The following is a 19,157-nucleotide window of genomic DNA, read 5'->3' as shown; positions in this document are numbered from 1 at the left end:
TGTGATGAAGTTTTGTGGATTAGTTACTAGAGCAGGGGTGGGCAACCTTTTTACACACACAAATGTCAGCACTATCCCTAGGGGGCCGCACATAAAATTTCCTCCATCCACATAACCACCCCCCCCCCCCCAAAAAAAAAAAAAATATATAAAATCTTTTCACACAAACATGGTCCCTTTCCTTTCTCTTTTTCCCTGCCCCACAATCCACGTGCCATGGTTCCCTTTTTTTTTTTTTTTTTAATCTGCCGTCCTTCCCTTATCCCAACATCACCCCTTATCTCTTTCCCTCACTCACCAAATTCAGATATCTCCTTTCCCTTCTGGTCCTGACTGACAGAAGAAATGCACCTGGACCTGATCGCTCAGTACTGATGATTAACTTCAGCAAAGGCCTGCTTGTCCTGCCCCCTCTGACACGTTCCACACATGCTGTGTATGCGTCAGTGGGGGTAGGACCAGCAGGACTTTCGTGAATGTAACACCAAGGCTCTTCCACACCAACCTGAGTTGGGCCAGGTACTTTCCTTCGGTCCCATGTGACCGAAATGGGGAGGGGAGATCTGCTTGCGGGCTGCATAAAAGTCATTGTCGAGCCACATGCAGTCCATGGGCCATAGGCTGCCCACCCCTGTACTAGAGCCTGGAGCTCACTGACTATCACTAGAAATAAGACCATCAAGGTCAGATACTTCAGATGGCAAGTATCAAGTGGCTCAAAAGGAGCTTTCAGAAGCTGGGTGAGGATGACAGAGATCCCATGATACTGTAGGGGCTTGATAGAAGTTTTTATTAACAGCAAACCCTGCATAAAAGTTACAGTTCTAGTTTATTAAGATTTGCTATTCTGCCAGGACTGAATAACACTCTGCTACATTACCGTAGTTTTTACCCCATTTGTTAGAAGGGATTCCCATTGGACAGTTTCTCTGGTTAAAAAGGTTATGAGACACACAGCAGAGTTTTTAACACCATGCAAGAGATTTAGCTGATAGACTCAGATGGAGAAGTTACCCCAGTAGGGTAATAAGGGCTGCGTACAAAAAAGCAGCCAATGCACATTGACAGTGGCTTTTTAACACATCATCTGGTAATGTTGATCATGATGACAGGACTGTATGCGTTTTACCATATTCAGTTTAAGCTAAGCATATTAGGAATATCATTAAAAAGCATTGGCCCCTGTTAGCTTTGCATGGGATTAAGACCAATCCACGTATCGCATTTACTAGAGCTAATAATATAGGAGAAATATTAGCAGGAAAAAGGCATAATAAGTCTCAACCAGTAGAGGAAGTAAGGGGACATATGTATGGAAAATGCATCCACTGTTAATATGCTTGGGTCACTAAAAGTGTGCAGCACTCAATAACAGGGTGAGAGTTTAAGCTACGGTTTGATACAGACTGTAATACAGCCCAGGTTATTTATGTAATAATTTGCCCTTGTAAAAAATGGCACATAGGGCAAACAAGAAATAAGATCAAACACAGGACTGCGGAACAGCACACACAAGAGGGAAGCACCTTTGGTCTCACAATGGGAACAGCTTAGGCCCTTGTAAAAAATGGTACATAGGGCAAACAAGAAATAAGATCAAACACAGGACTGCGGAACAGCACACACAAGAGGGAAGCACCTTTGGTCTCACAATGGGAACAGCTTAGGCCCTTGTAAAAAATGGTACATAGGGCAAACAAGAAATAAGATCAAACACAGGACTGCGGAACAACACACACAAGAGGGAAGCACCTTTGGTCTCACAATGGGAACAGCTTAGGCCCTTGTAAAAAATGGTACATAGGGCAAACAAGAAATAAGATCAAACACAGGACTGCGGAACAACACACACAAGAGGGAAGCACCTTTGGTCTCACAATGGGAACAGCTTAGGCCCTTGTAAAAAATGGTACATAGGGCAAACAAGAAATAAGATCAAACACAGGACTGCGGAACAGCACACACAAGAGGGAAGCACCTTTGGTCTCACAATGGGAACAGCTTAGGCCCTTGTAAAAAATGGTACATAGGGCAAACAAGAAATAAGATCAAACACAGGACTGCGGAACAACACACACAAGAGGGAAGCACCTTTGGTCTCACAATGGGAACAGCTTAGGCCCTTGTAAAAAATGGTACATAGGGCAAACAAGAAATAAGATCAAACACAGGACTGCGGAACAGCAGACACAAGAGGGAAGTACCTTTGGTCTCACACTGGGAACAGCTTAGGCCCTTTCCTTTCCGAGCACACTACCAGAACCCTCATCCACACTCTTATCTCTCGCTTAGACTATTGCAAGGACGTTTTTGAAAATTGTTCTTCATGTATATTTGGATAAGATTCTTTCATTCTGGCTGAAAATAATTAAACAAATACGATATACTTTCATACATAATGTGTGGTTGAAGAGGTTCCCAAAAGAAAAATGGAAGGAAAAACAAGTATACACTGAGGTACTCCAAATATCAAGTGATGCTGAAATGTTCTTTACCTTAAAAACATTTTGTTCTTTCCTGGAATTTGTTTCAGAAGCCTCTCAATAGTAGACTGTGTTCTCAGGTCAAGCCATACTGCAACACAAAAATCAAAATACTGTCACAAAAAGGGATTTTTATTTTTTCATTCTGTTTTTGCATAGTATTCAAAATGTCAACAACCTAAATAAAGATTTCAATGATAGATAGTCACAAAACAGCCTTCCACGGATGTGGCAGAGAAACATTATTCAAGAAAGCCCAGAACAAGTACAAAGGATCCTTAGTTATAAAGGAAGATCAACTTGGATACCAAATAGGTTCTGCAGTATGAAAGTTAAAAAGAGAAAATGAACAAATGAATAAATGAGACAATTTTCCAGTCATAACCTGTTATCTTCTAGTTTCTTGATACTGAAAATGAAGCATAAGATCTTACTTATGAAGGATTTGTCAAAAAACATTTTCTTATATACCACCTGCAAACCTGAAAGCTATCAAAGTGGTAAATGATAAAGGGGATAGAACGACTTCCCTATGAGGAAAGGCTAAAGCGGCTAGGGCTCTTCAGCTTGGAGAAAAGGCGGCTGAGGGGAGATATGATAGAAGTCTATAAAATAATGAGTGGAGTGGAACGGGTAGATGCGAAGCGTCTGTTCACGCTTTCCAAATATACTAGGACTAGGGGGCATGCAATGAAGCTACAATGTAGTAAATTTAAAACGAATCGGAGAAATGTTTTCTTCACTCAACGTGTAATTAAACTCTGGAATTTGTTGCCAGAGAATGTGGTAAAGGCGGTTAGCTTAGCGGAGTTTTAAAAAGGTTTGGACGGCTTCCTAAAGGAAAAGTCCATAGACCGTTATTAAATGGACTTGGGGAAAATCCACTACTTCTGGGATGAGCAGTATAGAATGTTTTGTACTTTTTTGGGATCTTGCCAGGTATTTGTGACCTGGATTGGCCACTGTTGGAAACAGGATGCTGGGCTCGATGGACCTTTGGTCTTTCCCAGTATGGAAATAATTTACAGTAAATACTGAGATGTCAAATTTTAAATACTACCCAAAAGTTGGTTTCTAATACAGGTAATGTTGACTTGAACAGTCTTTTAGTGCCGTATCCTTTTTTAACTGAGTATTTTAATTGAAACTCAATCTTCTTTTAAACATTTTGTTTGTCAACATGCAATGACATCACAGATGACATCAGAAAGTAAGTAATTACGTTAAGTTGGAAACTGAGATTTGTTGCAGCAGTTTGTAAAAATTAAAAATCACTTAAATGGGCAGAGGGATTCCTTTGTAATTTGGCATCAGTGATGTAATTTGATGTCACTTTGTGCATGTACAATTTTAATGAATTCAGTGCAGGTTCGAGGTTGTTATTACAAAATATTTAGGGGGCTCAATTTTTTGTGGACACACTGTATATATGATCAGAAGTGCTGTCTAACACTGAAGACAGCTCTGGAATATGACCCACATTTATTTATTGATGAGCAATTCTGCTTTTCTTAGATAAAGACCCCTATGGAATAACAATTTGAAGAATTTCTTAAGGTTTAAAGTACTATTAAAATTTCAGATGGTTTTTATTATACAGTATTCCTGCTCTCTAATGTGAAATGCAGTGACACTAAGCTCCTAAATTCAAGCAGTTTTGTTACAATACTTACCAATGGCATTATAGAGGGGTTCTCCAGTTGTCTTATCCCAGACTACAGTTGTTTCTCTCTGATTACTGACACCAATAGCTTTAATGGAAAAAAATGAAATTTGAAGAAAACAAAAGCATATGCAAAGTGTTACATATATAAAGGGAATTCTAATCCTACAGGGGGCATGGGGTGGGGAATGGGGATAAGAGCCCACACCTCAGCTCTCTAAAAAGTTATCAGGAGACATCAATATAAACAAAATGTTCTTAAGCAGCCAACACCCTCACAGGTTAGAATAATTATGACCCAACTTAGCAAACCAGGTCAGTTAAAATTCTGACCTGGCAAAAGCAGCACAACTAAGCAAAGCCTTAAGCCCTGCACAGTCTTCAAGGCTTTTAGCTAGCTGGAGGATTTTTTTTTTAACTCAGTAAAACCTTATTTCACTTACGTGATCTAGTTGTATGCAGAGAGGCATATAATTTTTGTTTAAAAAAACAAACAAACTCTACAAGCAGTCTATGCTATAGATCCCGAGATATTTTGGGGACCTTACAGTTTCTTCTGGTTCCTTTGAGCTTCCAATTCAATAGTAATCAAGTCATGGATTGGAACCATAAGCCTTTATTCACAGCTACTGGACTATTTTTCCATTGTTTTACATCACATTTAGTATATTCACTGCAGTGATAATCCTTGACCAGGGACCACAAGAACATAAGCGTTGTCATACTGGTACAGACCGAAGGTCCATTGAGCCCAGCATCCTGTTTTCAACAGTGGCCCATTCCAGGTTACAAGTACCTAGCAAGATCCCAAAACAGTACAAAGCGAATGCTACATACCTGTAGAAGGTATTCTCCGAGGACAGCAGGCTGATTGTTCTCACTGATGGGTGACGTCCACGGCAGCCCCTCCAATCGGAAACTTCTCTAGCAAAGTCCTTTGCTAGTCCTCGCGCGCACCGCGCATGCGCGGCCGTCTTCCCGCCCGAAACCGGCTCGAGCCGGCCAGTCCAGTATGTAGCAAGACAATACACTTCAAGGGAAGACACAACTCCAACGGGGAGGCGGGCGGGTTTGTGAGAACAATCAGCCTGCTGTCCTCGGAGAATACCTTCTACAGGTATGTAGCATTCGCTTTCTCCGAGGACAAGCAGGCTGCTTGTTCTCACTGATGGGGTATCCCTAGCCCCCAGGCTCACTCAAAACAACAACCATGGTCAATTGGGCCTCGCAACGGCGAGGACATACAGTGGGGGAAATAAGTATTTGATCCCTTGCTGATTTTGTAAGTTTGCCCACTGACAAAGACATGAGCAGCCCATAATTGAAGGGTAGGTTATTGGTAACAGTGAGAGATAGCACATCACAAATTAAATCCGGAAAATCACATTGTGGAAAGTATATGAATTTATTTGCATTCTGCAGAGGGAAATAAGTATTTAATCCCTCTAGCAAACAAGACCTAATACTTGGTGGCAAAACCCTTGTTGGCAAGCACAGCGGTCAGACGTCTTCTGTAGTTGATGATGAGGTTTGCACACATGTCAGGAGGAATTTTGGTCCACTCCTCTTTGCAGATCATCTCTAAATCATTAAGAGTTCTGGGCTGTCGCTTGGCAACTCGCAGCTTCAGCTCCCTCCATAAGTTTTCAATGGGATTAAGGTCTGGTGACTGGCTAGGCCACTCCATGACCCTAATGTGCTTCTTCCTGAGCCACTCCTTTGTTGCCTTGGCTGTATGTTTTGGGTCATTGTCGTGCTGGAAGACCCAGCCACGACCCATTTTTAAGGCCCTGGCGGAGGGAAGGAGGTTGTCACTCAGAATTGTACGGTACATGGCCCCATCCATTCTCCCATTGATGCGGTGAAGTAGTCCTATGCCCTTAGCAGAGAAACACCCCCAAAACATAACATTTCCACCTCCATGCTTGACAGTGGGGACGGTGTTCTTTGGGTCATAGGCAGCATTTCTCTTCCTCCAAACACGGCGAGTTGAGTTCATGCCAAAGAGCTCAATTTTTGTCTCATCTGACCACAGCACCTTCTCCCAATCACTCTCGGCATCATCCAGGTGTTCACTGGCAAACTTCAGACGGGCCGTCACATGTGCCTTCCGGAGCAGGGGGACCTTGCGGGCACTGCAGGATTGCAATCCGTTATGTCGTAATGTGTTACCAATGGTTTTCGTGGTGACAGTGGTCCCAGCTGCCTTGAGATCATTGACAAGTTCCCCCCTTGTAGTTGTAGGCTGATTTCTAACCTTCCTCATGATCAAGGATACCCCACGAGGTGAGATTTTGCGTGGAGCCCCAGATCTTTGTCGATTGACAGTCATTTTGTACTTCTTCCATTTTCTTACTATGGCACCAACAGTTGTCTCCTTCTCGCCCAGCGTCTTACTGATGGTTTTGTAGCCCATTCCAGCCTTGTGCAGGTGTATGATCTTGTCCCTGACATCCTTAGACAGCTCCTTGCTCTTGGCCATTTTGTAGAGGTTAGAGTCTGACTGATTCACTGAGTCTGTGGACAGGTGTCTTTCATACAGGTGACCATTGCCGACAGCTGTCTGTCATGCAGGTAACGAGTTGATTTGGAGCATCTACCTGGTCTGTAGGGGCCAGATCTCTTACTGGTTGGTGGGGGATCAAATACTTATTTCCCTCTGCAGAATGCAAATAAATTCATATACTTTCCACAATGTGATTTTCCGGATTTAATTTGTGATGTGCTATCTCTCACTGTTACCAATAACCTACCCTTCAATTATGGGCTGCTCATGTCTTTGTCAGTGGGCAAACTTACAAAATCAGCAAGGGATCAAATACTTATTTCCCCCACTGTAACTGAGATTGACCTAAAAAAATTACCAACTAACTGAGAGTGTAGCCTGGAACAGAACAAACAGGGCCCTCGGGGGGTGGAGTTGGATCCTAAAGCCCAAACAGGTTCTGAAGAACTGACTGCCCGAACCGACTGTCGCGTCGGGTATCCTGCTGCAGGCAGTAATGAGATGTGAATGTGTGGACAGATGACCACGTCGCAGCTTTGCAAATTTCTTCAATGGAGGCTGACTTCAAGTGGGCTACCGACGCAGCCATGGCTCTAACATTATGAGCCGTGACATGACCCTCAAGAGCCAGCCCCGCCTGGGCGTAAGTGAAGGAAATGCAATCTGCTAGCCAATTGGATATGGTGCGTTTCCCTACAGCCACTCCCCTCCTATTGGGATCAAAAGAAACAAACAATTGGGCGGACTGTCTGTGGGGCTGTGTCCGCTCCAGGTAGAAGGCCAATGCTCTCTTGCAGTCCAATGTGTGCAGCTGACGTTCAGCAGGGCAGGAATGAGGACGGGGAAAGAATGTTGGCAAGACAATTGACTGGTTCAGATGGAACTCCGACACGACCTTTGGCAAGAACTTAGGGTGAGTGCGGAGGACTACTCTGTTATGATGAAATTTGGTGTAAGGAGCCTGGGCTACCACAGCCTGAAGCTCACTGACTCTACGAGCTGAAGTAACTGCCACCAAGAAAATGACCTTCCAGGTCAAGTACTTCAGATGGCAGGAATTCAGTGGCTCAAAAGGAGGTTTCATCAGCTGGGTGAGAACGACATTGAGATCCCATGACACTGTAGGAGGTTTGATAGGGGGCTTTGACAAAAGCAAACCTCTCATGAAGCGAACAACTAAAGGCTGTCCTGAGATCGGCTTACCTTCCACAAGGTAATGGTATGCACTGATTGCACTAAGGTGAACCCTTACAGAGTTGGTCTTGAGACCAGACTCAGACAAGTGCAGAAGGTATTCAAGCAGGGTCTGTGTAGGACAAGAGCGAGGAGCTAGGGCCTTGCTGTCACACCAGATGGCAAACCTCCTCCATAGAAAGAAGTAACTCCTCTTAGTGGAATCTTTCCTGGAAGCAAGCAAGATGTGGGAGACACCCTCAGACAGACCCAAAGAGGCAAAGTCTACGCTCTCAACATCCAGGCCGTGAGAGCCAGGGACCGGAGGCTGGGATGCAGAAGCGCCCCTTCGTCCTGTGTGATGAGGGTCGGAAAACACTCCAATCTCCACGGTTCTTCGGAGGATAACTCCAGAAGAAGAGGGAACCAGATCTAACGCGGCCAAAAAGGAGCAATCAGAATCATGGTGCCTCGGTCTTGCTTGAGTTTCAACAAAGTCTTCCCCACCAGAGGAATGGGAGGATAAGCATACAGCAGGCCCTCCCCCCAATTCAGGAGGAAGGCATCTGATGCCAGTCTGCCGGGGGCCTGAAGCCTGGAACAGAACTGAGGGACTTTGTGGTTTGCTCGAGATGCGAAGAGATCCACCAAGGGGGTGCCCCACGCTTGGAAGATCTGGCGCACCACCCGAGAGTTGAGCGACCACTCGTGAGGTTGCATAATCCTGCTCAACCTGTCGGCCAGACTGTTGTTTACGCCTGCCAGATATGTGGCTTGGAGCACCATGCTTTGGCGGCGAACCCAGAGCCACATGCTGACGGCTTCCTGACACAGGGGGCGAGATCCGGTGCCCCCCTGCTTGTTGACATAGTACATGGCAACCTGGTTGTCTGTCTGAATTTGGATAATTTGGTGGGACAGCCGATCTCTGAAAGCCTTCAGAGCGTTCCAGATCGCTCGCAACTCCAGAAGATTGATCTGTAGATCGCGTTCCTGGAGGGACCAGCTGCCTTGGGTGTGAAGCCCATCGACATGAGCTCCCCACCCCAGGAGAGACGCATCCGTGGTCAGCACTTTTTGTGGCTGAGGAATTTGGAAAGGACGTCCCAGAGTCAAATTGGACCAAATCGTCCACCAATACAGGGATTCGAGAAAACTCGTGGACAGGTGGATCACGTCTTCTAGATCCCCAGCCACTTGAAACCACTGGGAAGCTAGGGTCCATTGAGCAGATCTCATGTGAAGGCGGGCCATAGGAGTCACATGAACTGTGGAGGCCATGTGGCCCAGCAATCTCAACATCTGCCGAGCTGTGATCTGCTGGGACGCTCGCACCCGGGAGACGAGGGACAACAAGTTGTTGGCTCTCGCCTCTGGGAGATAGGCGCGAGCCGTCCGAGAATCCAGCAGAGCTCCTATGAATTCGAGTCTTTGCACTGGGAGAAGATGGGACTTTGGGTAATTTATCACAAACCCCAGTAGCTCCAGAAGGCGAATAGTCATCTGCATGGACTGCAGGGCTCCTGCCTCGGACATGTTCTTCACCAGCCAATCGTCGAGATATGGGAACACGTGCACCCCCAGCCTGCGAAGTGCCGCTGCTACTACAGCCAGGCTCTTTGTGAACACCCTGGGCGCAGAGGCGAGCCCAAAGGGTAGCACACAGTACTGGAAGTGACGTGTGCACAGCTGAAATCGCAGATACTGTCTGTGAGCTGGCAGTATCGGGATGTGTGTGTAGGCATCCTTCAAGTCCAGAGAGCATAGCCAATCGTTTTCCTGAATCATGGGAAGAAGGGTGCCCAGGGAAAGCATCCTGAACTTTTCTTTTACGAGATATTTGTTCAGGGCCCTTAGGTCTAGGATGGGACGCATCCCCCCTGTTTTCTTTTCCACAAGGAAGTACCTGGAATAGAACCCCAGCCCTTCTTGCCCGGATGGCACGGGCTCGACCGCATTGGCGCTGAGAAGGGCGGAGAGTTCCTCTGCAAGTACCTGCTTGTGCTGGAAGCTGTAGGACTGAGCTCCCGGTGGACAATTTGGAGGTTTTGAGGCCAAATTGAGGGTGTATCCTTGCCGGACTATTTGCAGAACCCACTGATCGGAGGTTATGAGAGGCCACCTTTGGTGAAAAGCTTTCAACCTCCCCCCGACCGGCAGGTCGCCCGGCACTGACACTTGGATGTCGGCTATGCTCTGCTGGAGCCAGTCAAAAGCTCGCCCCTTGCTTTTGCTGGGGAGCCGCGGGGCCTTGCTGAGGCGCACGCTGCTGACGAGAGCGAGCGCGCTGGGGCTTAGCCTGGGCCGCAGGCTGTCGAGAAGGGGGATTGTACCTACGCTTGCCAGAAGAGTAGGGATCAGTCCTCCTTCCCCCAAAAAATCTTCTACCTGTAGAGGTAGAGGCTGAAGGCTGCCGGCGGGAGAACTTGTCGAATGCGGTGTCCCGCTGGTGGAGATGCTCTACCACCTGCTCGACCTTCTCTCCAAAAATATTGTCCGCACGGCAAGGCGAGTCCGCAATCCGCTGCTGGAGTCTATTCTCTAGGTCGGAGGCACGCAGCCATGAGAGCCTGCGCATCACCACACCTTGAGCAGCGGCCCTGGACGCAACATCAAAGGTGTCATACACCCCTCTGGCCAGGAATTTTCTGCATACCTTCAGCTGCCTGACCACCTCCTGAAAAGGCTTGGCTTGCTCAGGGGGAAGAGCATCAACCAAGCCCGCCAACTGCCGCACATTGTTCCGCATGTGTATGCTCGTGTAGAGCTGGTACGACTGGATTTTGGCCACGAGCATAGAAGAATGGTAGGCCTTCCTCCCAAAGGAGTCTAAGGTTCTAGAGTCTTTGCCCGGGGGCGCCGAAGCATACTCCCTAGAACTCTTAGCCTTCTTTAGGGCCAAATCCACAACTCCAGAGTCATGAGGCAACTGGGTGCGCATCAGCTCTGGGTCCCCATGGATCCGGTACTGGGACTCGATCTTCTTGGGAATGTGGGGATTACTTAGTGGCTTGGTCCAGTTCGCAAGCAATGTCTTTTTTAGGACATGGTGCAAGGGAACAGTGGACGCTTCCTTAGGTGGAGAAGGATAGTCCAGGAGCTCAAACATTTCAGCCCTGGGCTCGTCCTCCACAACCACCGGGAAGGGGATGGCCGTAGACATCTCCCGGACAAAGGAAGCGAAAGACAGACTCTCAGGAGGAGAAAGCTGTCTTTCAGGAGAGGGAGTAGGATCAGAAGGAAGACCCTCAGACTCCTCGTCAGAGAAATATCTGGGGTCTTCCTCTTCCTCCCACGAGGCCTCACCCTCGGTGTCAGAAACAAGTTCACGAACCTGTGTCTGCAACCTCGCCCGGCTCGACTCGGTGGAGCCACGTCCACGATGGGGGCGTCGAGAGGTAGACTCCCTCGCCCGCATCGGCGAAGCTCCTTCCGCCGACGTAGTCGGGGAGCCCTCCTGGGAAGTGGCCGCAGTGGGACCTCACCCCGGGCGATGGGCCAGCCGGCGCCACGCTCGACGGTACCGGAGGCGCAAGCACCGCCGGTACCGGAGGGGTAGGGCGCAACAGCTCTCCCAGAATCTCTGGGAGAACGGCCCGGAGGCTCTCGTTCAGAGCGGCTGCAGAGAAAGGCAAAGAGGTCGATGCAGGCGTCGACGTCAGAACCTGTTCCGGGCGAGGAGGCTGTTCCGGGCTGTCCAGAGTGGAGCGCATCGACACCTCCTGAACAGAGGGTCAGCGGTCCTCTCGGTGCCGATGCCTGCTGGGTGCCGACTCCCTCGGCGACCCAGAGCTCTCGGTGCCGACGCGGGGAGGCGACCGGTGTCGATGCTTCTTCGACTTCTTCCGAAGCATGTCACCGGAGCTCCCCGGCACCGACGAGGAGGACGTAGAATCCAGCCGTCGCTTCCTCGGGGCCGAGGCCGAAGGAGGTCGGTCTCGGGGGGGCTGTACCGCAGGAGCCCTCAGGGTAGGCGGAGACCCACCCGAAGGCTCACCGCCACCAGCAGGGGAATGGACAGCCCTCACCTGCACTCCTGACGATGCACCACCGTCCGACGACATCAGCAGACGAGGTCCCGGTACCACCGACGTCGATGCAGTCGCCCGATACCTTGGCGCCGATGCAGAGGCCCGATGCCTCGATGCACTCGATGCAGTGGCGGCCGAGGAAGATGGTCGATGCACTCGAAGATCCCGGTGCCGATGCCAACGAAGAGCCCGAGAACAACACGTTCCACTGGGCTAATCTCGCTACCTGAGTCCGCCTTTGAAGCAGGGAACACAGACTACAGTTCTGAGGGCGGTGCTCAGCCCCCAGACACTGAAGACACGACGAGTGTCGATCAGTGAGCGAGATTACCCGGGCGCACTGGGTGCACTTCTTGAAGCCGCTGGAAGGCTTCGATGTCATGGGCGGAAAAATCACGCCGGCGAAATCAAAATCCGAAATGACGGAAAAGGAGCACCAAAAATTTTTAAGGGAGAAAATCTCGACCGAGGCTGAAAAGAGGCCTACCCCGACGACGAAAGAAAACTTATCGGGGCAAAAAGCTGGAAGTACGGGAAGGGGTTGACACGAAACCCGGGGGGGGGGTTTCCGGAGCACTTCCCGACACTTTTAAAGACTTTTCTCGAAGAAAAAACACGTCAAAATAAATTTGGACGCGCGAGGTCGACTTTCCGGGGCTCGACACGGCGAAACACGACCGTACCGAGTGCGGACAAAAGAAGACTGGCCGGCTCGAGCCGGTTTTGGGCGGGAAGACGGCTGCGCATGCGCGGTGCGCGCGGGCGCGCGAGGACTAGCAAAGGACTTTGCTAGAGAAGTTTCCGATTGGAGGGGCTGCCGTGGACGTCACCCATCAGTGAGAACAAGCAGCCTGCTTGTCCTCGGAGAATACGTTTTATGCTGCCTATCCTAGAAATAAGCAGTGGATGTTCCCCAAGTCCATCTTAATAATGGCTTATGGACTTATCTTTTAGGAAGCTATCCAAACGTTTCTTAAACCCCGCTGACTGCTTTTACCACATTCTCTGACAACAACTTTTAGAGTTTAATTACACATTGATTGAAGAAATATTTTCTCCGATTTGTTTTAAATTTATTACTTTGTAGCTTCATTGCGTGCCCCCTACTCCTAGTATGTTTGGAAAGAGTAAACAAGCAATTCACGTCTACCCTTTCCTCTATCATACCTCCCCTCAGCGGTCTTTTCTCTAAGCTGAAGAGCCATAGCCACTTTAGCCTTTCCTGATAGGGAAGTCATCCCATCCTTTATCATTTTCGTTGCCCTTCTCTGTACCTTTTCTAATTCCACATATCTTTTTTGAGATACAGTGACCAGAATTACACACAGTATTTGAGGTGCGATTGCACCATGGAGCAATACAAAGGCATTGTAACATCCTCACTTTTATTTCCCATTCCTTTCCTAATAATACTTAACATTCTATTTGCTTTCTTAGCCACCCCTGCACACTGAGCAGGGGGATTCATATCATCAACGATGACACCTAGATCACTTTCCTGGTGACTCCCAATATGGAACCTTGCATCATCAGGACTCCATTCCACAGCCCTACATCATGGCAACAACTATGATTTCCCCCCCTAGGCTGCATCCCCAGCTGACCCAGGAGTGGAAGGACCCACCTTGGGGATTAAACCAAGAGACCTGCACATCGTAGTATAGAGTGCTTACCACCTAAGCAACTGGGCCAACCTGATCGCCAGCATACCTATTGCTGAGTAAGTCTCAAAAACAGTAGGGAACAATAGTAAAGTAAGGTATTTTATATTTTTAGATGGAGAAAATACTCAAATAGACATTCAGAACAGCTGCTAGCAAACTAAAGGGCCCTTATACTAAAAGTTACTGTGCACCAACAGAATTAGCATGTGCTAAATGCTAAGAAGCCCATTTTATATCTATGGACTTCTTAACATTTAGTATGTGCTAATTCCATTAACATATGCTAAACTTTAGTAAAAGGGCCCCTAAGATCTCATAAAGGTACTGTTATTTAAAAGAATACTTAATAGAAAAGGACTTGCACAGCAAAAAAGACCTTACTGGGAACCTGGGTTATCAAAAAAATTATTTTAACTTACATATTTATATTCCATTCTTTCACTGAGCATACAGAATGGATTACAAAATGTATAAATCCTAGAGACAGCGGGGTATGCATTAAAAATGTCCAAACCAAAGAAAAACATTTTTTATTTCTTTGTTAATAAAGTTATTTTGTTTTATGTGCAAATTCCTTTAGTTAATTTATTTCAATGTATTAATTATGTCAAAGAAACTCTGCTCCAAGAAATGTACAAATTCACAAAAATAGAAGTGAAAATATAATTTAAAATTAGATAAAAAGGAGACGTTTTCTATACAACCCTAAAGTATAATACACCATTCCTAAAAAGGAAGGTAGAGAATTATAAAACTCCGTGTGCTTTAATACCTTTTATGCTGGTAATGTCAACATTCAGTTGGGTCAGCTTCTCACATGTCTTCTCCACACATTCATAGACTGACTGTAAAATCTCCTTTGGGTCTTGCTCCACCCATCTTCAACCCCCGGAAGAAAATTTAACAAAGCAAAAACATGAAAAAGTATAGTCAGCTATTGTTTACACCATAAACCATCATCTGGGAACAAATTGTATAAAGATTTATAGCTATTTAACTGGCTAACAGCCATCATTATTCAGACAAATGGCATATTCAATGGCTGTCACCTCAGCACTATCACAGTGTGGGGCAGTGCATGAGTGCAAGTGGCAATATTCAAACCACTATCCAGATAATTACCTAGGTAAAAGGTAAGGCTCAGGACAGAGAAATTTATCCAGTCAGCATCTGTTTAGCAGTTTGAATATTGCTGCTCTACCTGGATATTCAGCACTTCTCAGTATCTGGACAGCAGCACAGAAGACCTGTTTTATGTAGTCACTGCAACTGGCATCTTAAAACACTGACGGACCCTTTTACAAAGGCACGCTGAAAAATGGCCTGCGGTAGTGTAAACGCATGTTTTGGGTGCGCGCAGAATCATTTTTCAATGCACCTGTAAAACATGCCTTTTTTAAAAATGTTTGCCAATATTGGACGTGCAGCAAAATGAAAATTGCCGTGTGTCCATTTTGGGTCTGAGACCTTACCGCCAGCCATTGACCTAGCGCTAAGGTCTCACGTGGTAACTGGGCTGTAATGGTCTACGTGCGTAAAATGCTGATTACCGCCCGTGTGCCAGAGAATACAAATATTTTCCTGCACGCGTAGTGGATGCGCATCAAAAATGAAATTACCACAAAGGGCACGGGCAGTAACTCAAAAGTGACATGTGTTGGGTTGATGTAGGTGCCTACGTGGCTTAGTAAAAGGGCCCCTGAGTGTGACAGCTGAGTACTGACTTGATAGTATTTATAGGATAGACTATTTTTAGGATACACAAGAAAATTAATACAACTAAATTCAAGTTATAATCAGTGCTGTGGCAGTACTATTTTTCTCCCATGTAGGGGATCTGGGCTCAGTTCTCAAAGCCACTTTTTACTGTTTAGGCCAAATGAGGATACAGCACAGACCGTGTTCACAGCTAGAAGATGAGGGTAATTCCAAGAAAGATACATAGAGTGTACAACAGCAGCACTTACCATGCAGACTCAAAGGTGTCGACAATGCTATCTAGAAAGGCACCCATTTTTAATTGGTGTGCAGCAAGAACCTGGGAGGTTTGTCGCGAGGTCGGTGCACACAGTAGAATTTTTTGTCCATTTTTTAAAATCAAAGATTGCAGCATGATCTTGTTTCCCTCCCCTCCCACTGTGAGTCCAACACTTTCCCTTCTTCGTCCCCCTCCCCCAACCCATCGTGCTCCCCCCTGGTGCATCAAACTTACTACTTCACCTCTTTTGCCAGTAGCAGCAGCTGTAACTAAGCCAATTAGGCACCTTTCCTCTCGCACCTCCTGCTCCTCAGACACAATTTTCTGTCTATATGAGGGAAGGACATAGTACAGGAAAGGTACTAGGTCTGTCCACTTACAGCTGCTGCTGTCAGCAAAAAAGGTAAAGGAGAAATTATGTCTTCCGGGATAATTTTCTTTTCTTATTTAGTCAGTGACACCGCTCTGCACAAATGGGTGTTGCTCTTCCTACCAGCAGGTGGAGGTAGAGAAAACTGAATTCTGCCAGTGAACAATCCAGTATACGCCTGCCAAAGCAGCAGAAGGTCCCTTTTTAACATACCCATGCCCCATCAATCACTGCAACTGCAATGATAACCAGATTTAGAAAACACCAGAGTGTCACTCACTACCCTTCAGGATATACCAGAACATAGCCCCAGTCCTCTGTGAAGGACAGATACAAGTCCCAGCAAAACAATGCCTGCAGCTTGGAGATTCTATAAGCAGAGATGATAGCTACCAGAAATACAGCCTTGACAGCATGGTTCATGGTGGAAACCGAGTGAAGCAGCTCAAATGGAGACTCAGACAGTGCCCAGAGTATGAGATTGAGCTCCCACAAAGGGAAGGAAGGATGTAGCAGAGGGTGCAGATGAAACCAAGCCACCTCTCTATGCAAAGTCAGAGATACCCTCCACCTTCCTAAGAAAACTGGCCAGAGGAACCACTTGAACCCTCAGGGAGCTCAGAGCCAGCCCCTGAACCATGCCTAGTTGTAGACCCCCCCCCCCCCCCCCCACACACACACAAAAACAAATCTCTTCCCAATGGCCAAATCATAAGCCAGAAGGAATCTGGAGGATCCTTCATGAGGAGATGCTGGAGAACCGCATACCAATGCCTGCTAGGCTAGTCCGGCGCTATCAGCAGGACCAAATGAGGATGATGTACAATCCTACGCAAGAGATGGCCTATCAGAGGGAAAACAAAGAGGCTCTGCCTTTGAAACGATCCTGGATGCCATCGTCAAACTGTGGAGGGCCCCAGCAATCCAGAATGAGCTGGAAGGCCTGGTGCCCCAACGTCCATCTTCCTGGATCCAGGAGAGAGCAACTGAACATCTGCCTGGCCCTTGTACTGGTCCACAATGTGAACCGCTGAAAGAGCCTGCAGATGGGTCTCCGCTCACTGATAGAGATACACAGCCTCTAGAACCACTGCCTGACTTCTGGCACCGTCCTGCTTGTTTACGTACGCAACTACGATTGCGGTGTCTGACGTTACTCTGACCGCTTTCCCCTCAAGGAGTTGCAAAAACTCATGCAGAGCTAGGTGGACCACCCAAACTCCAGGCGATTGACGAACTAGGACATCCTCCCCCAACCCAGAGAATGAGCTCTCCCACAGAGAAGACTTGCATCCATGGTGACCAGAACCCACTGCCGAGGATCCAGAGGAACCCCTCTCAGCAGGTGAGCTGGACTGTCCTAACCAGGCTAGACTGAGCCTCACCTTGGGCAGCAGAAGCAGATGACAATGGAAGTCTTGCAAGGGCCAGTGCTCATCGGGACAACAGGACCCGTTGTTGAGGGTGCACATAAGCCCTTGCCCAAGGCACCACCTCCAGCCATGGAGCCCAAGAGCTGCAAGTAATCCCAAACTGGGCTCCAGGAGATCACACAACCAGTGCAACTGCGCCCAGAGTTTCTCTGCCCACTTCTCTTGAAGAAAAAACCTCTCTCTGGCCGTGCCAAAGTGGATCCCGATATACTCCAGGGACTGAGTCAAGACCAGGGCCAGATGGTTCTTGGGTCAGTTCATTACCCAGCCCAGGCATTCCAGGAGGAAAATGACCTGCAAGGTAGCCAAACTGGCCTTTGAGGCAAAGTCATCCTGAACCAGCCAGTCATCCGGGTGGGGATAAACCAGAACACCCTGAAACCGCAGGTAAACAGCCACCACACTCCCATACTACTACTACTACTTAACATTTCTAAAGCGCTACTAGGGTTACGCAGCGCTGTACAATTTAACATAGAGGGACAGTCCCTGCTCAAGGAGCTTACAATCTAAAAGACAAGTGAACGATCAGTCCGATAGGGGCAGTCAAATTGGGGCCATCTGGATTTGCTAAACGGTAGGAGTTAGGTGCTGAACGCAGCATTGAAGAGGTGGGCTTTAAGCAAAGACTTGAAGATGGGCAGGGAGGGGGCTTGGCGTAAGGGCTCAGGAAGGTTGTTCCAAGCATAGGGTGAGGCAAGGCAGAATGAGCGGAGCCTGGAGTTGGCGGTGGGGGAGAAGGGTACTGAGAGGAGGGATTTGTCCTGTGAACGGAGGTTTCGAGCGGGAACATAAGGGAAGATGAGGGTAGAAAGGTAGTGAGGGGCAGCAGACTGAGTGCATTTGTAGGTAAGAAGGAGAAGCTTGAATTGAATGCGGTATCTGATTGAAAGCCAGTGAAGTGACCTGAGGAGAGGGGTGATATGAGTATATCGGTTCTGGCGGAATATAAGACGTGCAGCAGAGTTCTGAACAGATTGAAGGGGGGATAGATGGCTAAGTGGGAGGCCGGTGAGGAGTAAGTTGCAGTAGTCAAGGCGAGAGGTAATGAGAGCATGGACGAGAGTTCGGGTGGTGTGTTCAGAGAGGAAAGGGCGAATTTTGCTGATGTTAAAGAGGAAGAAGCGGCACGTCTTGGCTATCTGCTGGATATGCGCAGAGGAGAGGGAGGAGTCAAAGATGACTCCGAGGTTGCGGGCAGATGAGACGGGGAGGATGAGGGTGTTATCAACTGAGATAGAAAGTGGAGGAAGAGGAGACATGGGTTTTGGTGGAAAGACGAGGAGCTCAGTCTTGGACATGTTCAGTTTCAGGTGGCGGTTGGACATCCAGGCAGCAATGTCGGATAAGCAGGCTGATACCTTAGCCTGGGACTCTGCGGTGATGTCTGGTGTAGAGAGATATAGCTGGGTGTCATCAGCATAGAGATGATACTGGAAACCATGAGATGAGATCAGGGAGCCCAGGGAAGAGGTGTAGATTGAGAAGAGAAGGGGTCCAAGGACAGAGCCCTGGGGAACACCAACAGATAGGGGGATGGGGGTGGAGGAAGATCCATGAGAATGAACTCTGAAGGTGCAGTGGGAGAGATAGGAGGAGAACCAGGAGAGGACAGAGCCCTGGAACCCAAATGAGGACAGTGTGGCAAGAAGTAAGTCATGATTGACAGTGTCAAAAGCGGCGGATAGATCGAGGAGGATGAGGATGGAGTAGTGACCTCTGGATTTGGCAAGGAATAGGTCGTTACAGACTTTAGAGACATCACCTTGGAAAAAGCCCAGCCAAAGGGCAAGGCATGAAACTGAAAGTGCTGTCCCTCCCAGGGCCGGTCTTAGGGCGAGGCGACCGCATAGGTC

General features: G+C 47.8%; 1 protein-coding gene across 1 annotated transcript in view; it reads right to left on the bottom strand.

Moving 5' to 3' along the window:
• GK (glycerol kinase) overlaps positions 1–19,157 on the bottom strand; it is a 311,446-nt gene that overhangs the window by 234,205 nt on the left and 58,084 nt on the right. Inside the window, exons 3-5 of the mRNA XM_030202379.1 lie at positions 14,293–14,399; positions 4,157–4,234; positions 2,505–2,574 (exon numbers count right to left, since the gene is read on the bottom strand). Coding sequence (XP_030058239.1) covers positions 2,505–2,574; positions 4,157–4,234; positions 14,293–14,399 — 255 coding nt within the window. The remainder of the gene's footprint in view (positions 1–2,504; positions 2,575–4,156; positions 4,235–14,292; positions 14,400–19,157) is intronic.

The sequence above is a fragment of the Microcaecilia unicolor genome, chromosome 4 (genome assembly GCF_901765095.1).
Source record: "Microcaecilia unicolor chromosome 4, aMicUni1.1, whole genome shotgun sequence".
In the NCBI taxonomy this organism is placed as follows: domain Eukaryota; kingdom Metazoa; phylum Chordata; class Amphibia; order Gymnophiona; family Siphonopidae; genus Microcaecilia; species Microcaecilia unicolor.
The sequence above is the reverse complement of the archived record's forward strand: the minus strand, read 5'-3'. Positions and strand labels throughout refer to the sequence as shown.